The following is a 10,000-nucleotide window of genomic DNA, read 5'->3' on the forward strand; positions in this document are numbered from 1 at the left end:
TAAGTTTAGTGAATGTAGTATACATGCACTGGGCACTGAAGCAGCTGGCTTTTCCATCAAACACAAGTGTGGTAAATCCAGGTAAGATGGAAAGGAGATGTTTAAAAAAATATGCATTTTAATGTTAGATATGATTATTAGTGAAAATCTGAAATGGAAAGTAGGTCACTGTTCATGTTAATGTTCAAAATTGACTCTGATTCGGAAAATTTAACTGTCGGGCGAATACCACATTAATTAATTTGTTTGTTTGGTTGTTTGTTTGCTTGGTTGGCTGTTTATTTATTGGTTTAGTTGATTATTTATTTATTTGCCAGGGACAGTGCAGATTAATCAACAGTTCAGTTTCCACATTTATGTAAATATGCCGGAGTTGGCTAGTGACCCAATTTTCATCTGAAGTCTCTGGGCAGGTTATTACAAATTAGTAGCCTAATGTAATCACTACAGTGCTTCAACAAGTACTACAATACAATTCAATACAGTGCATAAATACTTTACAGAAGTAACAGATATATATATAAAAACAAGAGTATGTAAAGGCAGTGCCAACCATGAAGGTAGTATGATTACTCGTGATTGCAAGTTTGGTTTGCTTCAGCCATATCTCAAGTTTACATTTAAAGGTTAGATTTAGTGCTCTCTTAATTCAATAGACTGTTCGCGTAGTGGGTGGCTCTGACTGAGAAGACTGTCTGACCATACTGGCTACATCTGTGTTGTACAACACAGTCCTCTCTGGTAGTTGACCTTGTTGCCCTGCTGTTTCTACTATCCTTCTGCATTATGAACTGGCTCAGTGAGGGAGGTGCTAGCCCATGTTCGACCTTAAAGAGGAGTTAAGCATCTGCAAAATTTTTAGAACTGTCTAAATGAAATAAATTGCACTTTTGTACTGTGTGGCAATGGTGATAGCTCCTGGCCTTTCGGTTAAGTGTTTTTAGTGTCTGTTTGTAAAGGGACTCAATTGGTTTCAGAGTTGTCATTCTTGCTAGTGACCAGCTTGTAAGACAGCATGCTATGTGGGAAAAATCATAGCATGCATAAAGAGGTCTGCTGACTCTCTTGTTAGATATGGTATATGCCTAAAATTAGTCAGGTTGAATTTGATAGTACTGGCAGAGGTTTAAAAACCAGGTCCAGAAAGTAGTCCGAACCATGTATTTGCTCCACCCATATTACTTACTGCACCCATATTACTGGCTGATTTCATTAACTAGTTTCCCCTACCTAGGTGAGCAGTGGCGTTGACTAGATCTGCTGGTGTAGTAACAAGGGTGGAGCAAGTACATGGTTTGGACTTTTAATTTCTGGACCTGGTTTTTACACCTCAGTGTACTGGCCATCTTTTTAACATGCTTTTTAGGTGACAGATTCGAATCTAGAATTATTCCATGGTATTTAAAATCAGACACCATCTTGAGCTTTTCTCCTTTAACAAAAACATCAGGTTGGTGAGTCTCTGTGGGTTTCCGTGAGAAAAACATACAATTTTGATAATGTTCAGGAGTAAGCATGAATTGCTTAACCAATCAGATACGTGGACTGTGGCTGCAGTTAGTTTGTTTGCGGCTTGTTTTTTTTTTTTTTTAGCATGTATGTAAAGAACCATGTCATCAGCATACATTCATATGCTGACAAATGTGTGCTGCAGCATAGCTACAAATCTGGCAGTTATCTTTCTGTGATGTAAATCCAATGTAATTATACCCCTTCGGCATTTTGAACAAGCTTTAAGAGGTACATATACATTCGGTTTACATAATAGAATGAGAATTGCCAAATTTCCTAATGCATTATTTTCCCCAACAGCAAGTATATGTAACATCTTCATCAGACAAATGAACAAAATTGTACAAACAGTAGATTCCTAAAATCTTCCATTCATTATCCAAGCCGCTTATCCTACTCAGGGTTGTGGGGATGCTGGAGCCTATCCCAGCAGTCAGTGGGCGGCAGGCGGGGAGACACCCTGGACAGGCCGCCAGGCCATCACAATAGATAAACCTACTTTCATTTAGATATGTTTGATGCCTAAAATCTTATAAAGACTGAGGAGTTAAGCCAAGAGATGGTTTGAAGAAATCAATCCCTGTTCTGATGGGCAGGACTTTTAAGTAACTCCTCCAAAATCGTTTTGGGTCGCAAATTCTGTACACAGCACTCATGAGTTATATGTCGGTGATATTGGGAGGTTAGCGTTGGAGAATCCTGACAAAACTCCATACAGAAATGTTGATGTTTGTCGACTTTGTGGTTTAATTATAAAGAAATAAGAAACAATCACTACAGATTCAATGTTATTGTGAAACAGCAATACGCTGAAGATTAAGAGTGTGGTCACACATCTGTGAAATTAACATTGGTGAATATTTGCCTCCCGTTCACTTACATTCCATGCGAGCGAAGGGGCGAATAAAACATTTGCTTCTGGTGGCGAAGGAAATTTGCGTCTTTGCTTCACGTGGAGTTCAACTTCAGTGAACTTTGACCAGTGAATCCACAGCCTCAACCAATAAGTGTGTGTGGTTGACCGCACTTGGCGTCACATCCTGCACTGCCCACATTCAGCACGCCAAGATGCGAATTTCACCTCGACAAGCAATGTTCATTCACCTGCATTCACGCATGTGTGACCGCAGACTTATAAGAAGTGACCAGGCCCATTAGAGCTATCAGGGCGACGGTTGCTAATGCTAACTTCCTAGACACACAAGGTCATATCTGAAAAACCAGACATTTTACCGTGGCCAGGAACCGAACAGGCAACGAGATCGTGGTTTGAAACTTAAGTTTTGAAGACGATGCAAATATTTGATATCGCTGACAGAATGAGTCAAACAGGCCTTGAAGAGAGGATGTTTTGCCATAGTAATACATGTTGTAATGTTTCTAGGGGGACGTTGAAATGTGTAACACAATCACAACACTATATGAGTTTTTCACATCTGCTAGGCCAGACAAAGGTAAAAGCTCTGACAACTTATTGATCCCAGCTGTTAAATCCACTTCATTCATGAAGGAGGAATAAGACGGGAGGAAAGGGAGGGCCTCAAGTGTGGTGTTAAGACTTCACTCAACCGCTGTATAAATTATGCAAAACAGGTGTATCTCTGTGAGGATGCTGGTCCTCATACATAGTACACTCAGTGTCTAGTATTAGTACTTTATGATACTATAATGATTGCGCTTTCATGCAGACATCCCTGCCCCAACCCGCTCCTCCTCCTCCTCCTCCACACTTTTTCCTCTCACCCCCCCCGTTTTTTCCCTCCAATTACTCCTTTTCCCCCAAATAGTAACGAGAATTCACTGTGCTCCTTAAAGTGAAAAATGAGTTTCCTTGATAATAGTTGTGTAGAATTTGTCTCTAATTGTCGCCGCTACACATGGCGTTTGATATTTTTACGCCTTGTGACTGATAGCCTTAATTACAAGCCCCACTTCGACAAATCGTTCACAACCACCACCACCCCTCCCCCCCGGCTTTGTAGCTCCAACCACCGAGGAACAAGTTACCCTCACCCCACCCCTCCATCATTATAGCTGTTTGGGATATTGCCTGCTAAACCATAATTGGTGTTTATCATTGTGTCAGAGTTACTGCACTTTTTACAAATTAGAAATGAAGCCTATTAAAGCCAGCTACATGCAAATTGATATTCAAGCCTAATTCTACATGGGTGTTTCAGTATCGGACTCAGAATAATTTTCCCTGCCATTTAATACATTTATATGTATTTGCACATGAATGTAAACAGGTGATTATTCATTAATTAGCATATGGAAATGAGCGTTTAATATGAGCACAGGAGAGAAGAATGAATGGAGGTGGAATAATGAAAGGAACATGAGAAAGATACAACGAAAACCAGCTAATGAGATGAGATCCAAGATACAAATAGTGCAGTGATAAGGGCAGACGAGGAGAAAGGGGAGGGCAAGGGGAGAGACGGGAGGGGAGACGACGACGGGAGAATTGAGGAGACGAAAGACAAGATGGCGGGAGATGAGATGATAGGAGGGGAAAGGTGGGAAGAGGACAAGAAAGGAGGGGAGGAAAAGGTCCGAGTGAAGATGTACTTTTGTATAATTGGATTGTTTTCTCTTTGATTTTCAGTTATTTCTGTTGATCAACTAATCGACTAATTGATTAATCTTGTCAGCACTAGATACTTGTTTTACATTGCAAAACATATGTAATGATTGATTAATCAGTCAGTAGAATGAATTAACTTGATATTTTGGCTATTGATCGATTGTTTGTTTACAGTAGGGTTATTTTGGCTGCTGCTAAGACCAGGTAAACCGTTTTTAAGAAATCCTTTTGGCTTCTTAAAACTTCTTATGGACTTTCTTTTGGAGACATTTATAGACTAAATAGCTAATTAGTCCAAATAATCAAAATATCACTCCATAATGAAAATAATTGCTAGGTGCAGCCCTGCAAGTCTTTGATTTGTAAAATAAAGATGAATTGCCTGAAAAATCTCACTAATATGAAAATGAATGAATGAATAAATAAACGGAAACACAAAAAAAGAATCAAATTTCAAAGAAAATCACCTCAGCAACTTGAACCCTGCTACACAAGGAGATGGATCGCTAACACCGGGTCTCATTATCTGTCCTCTATTAATGTTGAAGCACTTGAGTGTCCGTCTCTACTGTCTCTAGGTGTAATCTACCAATTAATGAGCTGTGCCTAGTCAGTGACTAGCCTTTAGAAAGACGTCTCAGACACCAGGAGGATGCCCTGCAGGTTGTTTATTCTGTTGAAGGGCCTTTCTAATGAACTGCTCATGGCTTTTTCACAGACAAAAAGGTGAATTAGCATTTTTAGTAGGGGACATGAGGTGTCTCCTAGTTTCTGTCTCCATAATCGAGACACACACTGTGTTTGATGAGAGAGGCTTTGTAATTATAAGTAATAATATTTTGTCTGGCTTTGTGTTGTACACCGAATGTGCTCAAGTGTAGTGTGTATTTGAAAGATGTGGATGTAGTGAGCGGAACGGTGGCGCAGTGGTTTGCGCGGTCGCCTCACAGCAAGAAGGATCCTGGGTTTGAGGCCCGGGGTAGTCTAACCTTGGGGGTCGTCCTCTGTGTGGAGTTTGCATGTTCTCCCCGTGTCTGTGTGGGTTTCCTCCGGGGGCTCCGGTTTCCTTCCACAGTCCAAAGACATGTAGGTCAGGTGACTCGGCCGTACTAAATTGTCCCTAGGTGCGAATGTGTGTGTGTGTGTGTGTGTTTGTGTCGGCCCTGTGATGGACTGGTGGCCTGTCCAGGGTGTCTCCCCACCTGCTGCCCAATGACTGCTGGGATAGCCTCCAGCATCGGGCGACCCCAGTTGGATGGATGGATGGATGTAGTGACGGACTTCTACAAAGACAAAGATGGCTCTTCAGAAATTCACGTTTTTTCCTCTCTCCATTTTGGCCTCCCATCCAAATGCCAGCTGTGCATTGTTTTATGGATGGGGAAAATGCAGATTTTTGAAAACCCTGATGTATAATCGTCATGTAATCTCAGGTTACATCTCAACCCGATCAGGTGGCCCGTACATGGCCAATCAGAAGAGACTTCATTGTTTTTCTATAGGTTTTGCCGTTTCAATGTGGACATCAGAGTTTTAGAAAACCATCAGTAAACACTAGTGTGGTAGGAAAACCTCCCCATGTCCACCATGAAAACGGTGTGTTTGAATGTCTCTGAATTGGCGTGGACAAGGTTCGAGGATTCAGCATTGACGTGTCAGTTCACAACTTTTGAATCTGTGTTTGTCCAATTTCCACAAAGATTTTTCACAGTGTCACAATCCGGCAATTAGACAAGACACCGAAAAAAAAGGAAGAGAGAACAAAAACACTGCCGGCTTGTCTCCTTTATCCCGTTTTAATTCTCCTTGTTGCCTATATCCTACTGACATCCTATCTCTATTATTCTGTTGACATTTCCTTGTCTCCCCTGTCCCAGCTGCCAGTTCTGCTGTGTGGTCGAGGAATGGAGGACAGGGAGCCTCGTCACCAAACTACGAGGCTCCCCTGCACTCTCTGGTATGAAAACACACAACTAACATGCGATTTTCGTGGTTTTTTTTGCTCTATTTTCCGTTTTAGCACGTACTCACATGACATCTACCTACCTGTCTGTCTGTCTGTCTGTCTACTTGTCTATCTACCAATCTGTCCCCTGCAGCAGAGTCGCATTGAGGATCGCCTGGAGCGTTTGGACGACGCCATCCACGTGTTGAGGAGCCACGCTGTTGGTCCCTCCACGGGGATGACCAGCGGTCACAGCGACATGCACAGCCTCATCGGGGCGGCTCACACACACAACGGTGCCATGGGCGCACTGGGCAGCGGATATGGCACGGGGCTGCTCTCCGCCAACCGACACTCCCTCATGGTAAGATGTCTGAGAGAGAGAGACAGACAGAGCTGCAGTATGAGGAGGGAGAGAGCGAGTACACACACCCTGCTAAAGGCAATGGCAAGACAGATGGATAAAATGTACATAGGCAAAAAGAATACACACACACACTGCATGAAATACCAACGCCTACCAGAGACAGAAGTAGATCTATGAGCGAAGAAATGTGGCGGTTTTCCGTAGCAAGACTGAGAACAGTTCTTCAGCATGGAAAGTGTCTGTTTCTGCGGCGTTTCCATTAGCAAACGGTTTGGCGTGGAGCGGATCCAAACCGCAGTCATTTACGGATTTTCGGCGCTGTTTGACGGCCTCGCCGAACGTGGCCGGATCGCGGCAGTGGGAGGGGCTTGATGACATCAGCACTCAGTGATTAGTTTTACATTCCCGTCACACCCAGCGATGCCAGATCTTAAGACGACGTAATACGACGATGTCTCACGGCGGCGTTTTTAGCCGATCGCCGAACACGTGACCTAAACTTCAGACACTCGTGTGACACCTCGGCTGCGGACAGAGACATGCCATCTCAGCCGGTTAAATATGTCCGGAATATGCCGTTTCAGCAGATGAAAACACAACTTTACAACCTAGAGTGATCATTTTCCATGACCACAAAACTATTTTCAGGACATTTAATTAAATGGACTATTTTCCATGTGTGTCCCGTTACTGGAAAACTAGCTGATATATATTTCTAGGTTTTCCAGGACGCACGGCAACGCCGGCTGATAGCAGAGCATAAGCCGGCTGTATGAGGTCAAGTGATCATAGTGAGATTAAAGTAAATCCGCCTTCATCCTGACCGAGATCCGTAGCGGTGTTTCTCAAAAGAGGAAATGCAGCGCGCCGCGCCATAACAGCTGAAGCAACAGTTATTGACGTTATCCCCCCCCCCCCCCCCCAAGTTTTCAACTTTGATCACCAATATCACGTCTTCTCCTCATAAAGGCAATAACATTCCACATCAGGCATGCTCTCACACTTTTTTTTTTCAAAATGTAGGATGTTTTTTTTTTTTAAACATAATCTTGGTGTTTCCATTAATTTACCGCCGGCTTTTTATTTTTCACAACTTGAAAATTCACATCAAAACATGTTGATGGAAACGCTGTGTGTGTGTGTGTGTGTGTGAAAGAAAGAGAGTGAAGGGAACAGCTGTAGGGAGTTCAGTGCTCTGGTTTGTGCAATATAGGATCTAAAATCGCACAAACACACTCACCCTTATTCATTCTTGACACACCGGGTAGCGTGGTGGTCTATTCCGTTACCTACCAACACGGGGATCGCCGGTTCGAATCCCCATGTTACCTCCGGCTTGGTCGGGCATCCCTACAGACACAATTGTCCGTGTCTGCGGGTGGGAAGCCGGATGTGGGTATGTGTCCTGATCACTGCAGTAGCGCCTCCTCTGGTCTTTTTCCACATCTCTGTTTGACCAGCGCCTTTGGTTTTTGCACCTGAAAAGTGTGTTTGTCTCTGTAATGAGGACTTTATGCACCGCAACCCTGCTTTAATACCCCTCTCTATGCAGCTGTCGATAGACTTTGCTTTTTGACAGTCAAGTCAATTTTATTTGTAAAGCCCAATATCACAAATTACAAATTCGCCTCAAGGGGCTTTACAGCAACACAACATCCTGTCCGAAGACCCTCGCATCGGATAAGGAACAACTCCCTAAAAAAAAAACCTTTAACAGGGAGAAAAAATAGGAAGAAACCTCAGGGAGAGCAACAGAGGGGGGATCTCTCTTCCAAGATGGACAACGTGCAATGGATGTTGTGTTCACACAATTTACACAATACAACATTGAAAGAGGATAACACAGTTATAATGGAGCTGATCTGTTATAATTATAATCCCGTTACAATGGATCAGTCTGATCACATCCTGGATTGACATTCTCGGTCACCTGAGGAAGAGTTGCTCTTCTGTTTTTCCTTGCATGTCACACTTACGCATGGCCTTCAGGGTCAGCAGATATACGCTTTTGACCACGATTTCCAGCCCTATCCACTGATGTCTTTCCTATAGATCTAAATGTAGATGTCTCTTAAGTCACTGTTCCTATTGAAACACTAGCCAGTTGAAAAGTCTTTGTGACTAAAGCTCCTGCCATCTGTACCGCTTCGATGAACCCTTTCTCAAAGTCACGTAGACCTTTTCTTCTTGCCATCTTGATCTAAAATCAAGGTCAACTGGGCATGCTTAAGATGTTAATACATGCCACAATGATAGGATGGTCATCGCTTAAGTGTATGATTCACTACAGCTATATGGAAGCAGCTGTATTTTTCATGTTTCTCCACTTATTCGGGTTTCTCCTTTCATTTGTCACCCGTCTGTATATGTATATAATAAAAATGTTTTAAACATGTGTTTTCCCCATTCAAAATAAAAATAAAACAAAATTGTACCATCGTAATAATAAAACAGCTATGCAGATGACACCCACATTTATTGAGCTTTCAATTGTTCCGTAGAGCCGTTGCATCGAACAAATAAGTGATGAATGTGCTTGAAGATAACTGTCAAAGAAGAGAGGTGAAAGGTCAGCGCTAAGCTTGACTCCCCTTTCTTTGAAGACTGAAAACCAACCTAGAAGTCATCATCTTGAAAAACAGCAACGATCAGAGGCTCGATATCGAAAGAAGACCTAGAAAAAACACGTCCACACATTTGTCTCCATTAGGTTAGACTGCTGTCATGGTCTCTTCTCAGGTGTCTCCAAACAAAGGTCTCAGACAACGTCAGCTCATCCATAACACCGCTGCAATTATACATCTATGTTTCCAACAAAGACAAAGAAAGCTGAAGACATTACAGTAAATCTCAGGTATCTGAACCGGCTTGCGTTATTTCTGAGAAATACTGGCTCGACTACAAATTCTTCAATGTTTTAGGTCCAAAATACATTGCTGACTTGCTTTCATTATACATATGAACCTTCCCGACCCCTCAGATCATCTGGGAACGGTCTGCTAACTATTCCCAGAGTTGAAACAAAACATTATGAAACAGCATTGACTTATTGTGCAACGCGTAGCCAGAACAATCTTTGAAAACTTTTAAAACTAGACCAAAAACTTTTAAACTCCCCATTGCCTTTAAATGACAATTCAGCATACTGACAGTTGTACGTTGACGCTCCTTATGCTATGAACTCTATTTTCAATTTTTATTTTATTTTATTTCTCTACATCTTTATCATCTCTTTTTCTTTTGAGATTTATTTTTACCGTATTCTGTATTACTGATTTATTCATTTTTTATTTCTTGCGTAAAGTACTTTGAATTGCCTTTCTGTGTGCAGAAAGGCAATTCAAAGTACCACATTGTGTAGTCTGATGAAATTAAACCGGCACAGGACATGGGGATATCTTTTTGGGGGTCTTTATTCTGAACAGTAAAATTTGGTATTCAGTTTAAGTAATAAGAGGATAAAAGCATCGAAATGTGCTATAGAAATCAACTTGCCTTGCTTTGACTTGTTTGCGTTGGGTTTTCACCAGGTATTTTGGTTTCCTTTACAGGACACAGACATGTACTATATGGGGTAAACTAAAGACCT

General features: G+C 42.1%; 1 protein-coding gene across 3 annotated transcripts in view; it reads left to right on the forward strand.

The window, feature by feature from the left end:
• LOC130121456 (transcription factor 4-like) overlaps positions 1–10,000 on the forward strand; it is a 114,340-nt gene that overhangs the window by 58,079 nt on the left and 46,261 nt on the right. For 2 of the 3 annotated variants that reach the window (XM_056290245.1, XM_056290243.1), the window contains exons 7-8: positions 5,977–6,056; positions 6,199–6,408. In XM_056290245.1, coding sequence (XP_056146220.1) covers positions 5,977–6,056; positions 6,199–6,408 — 290 coding nt within the window. The remainder of the gene's footprint in view (positions 1–5,976; positions 6,057–6,198; positions 6,409–10,000) is intronic. The other variant, XM_056290244.1, reaches the window with a different exon arrangement.

This window comes from Lampris incognitus, chromosome 12, assembly GCF_029633865.1.
Source record: "Lampris incognitus isolate fLamInc1 chromosome 12, fLamInc1.hap2, whole genome shotgun sequence".
Lineage (NCBI taxonomy): Eukaryota > Metazoa > Chordata > Actinopteri > Lampriformes > Lampridae > Lampris > Lampris incognitus.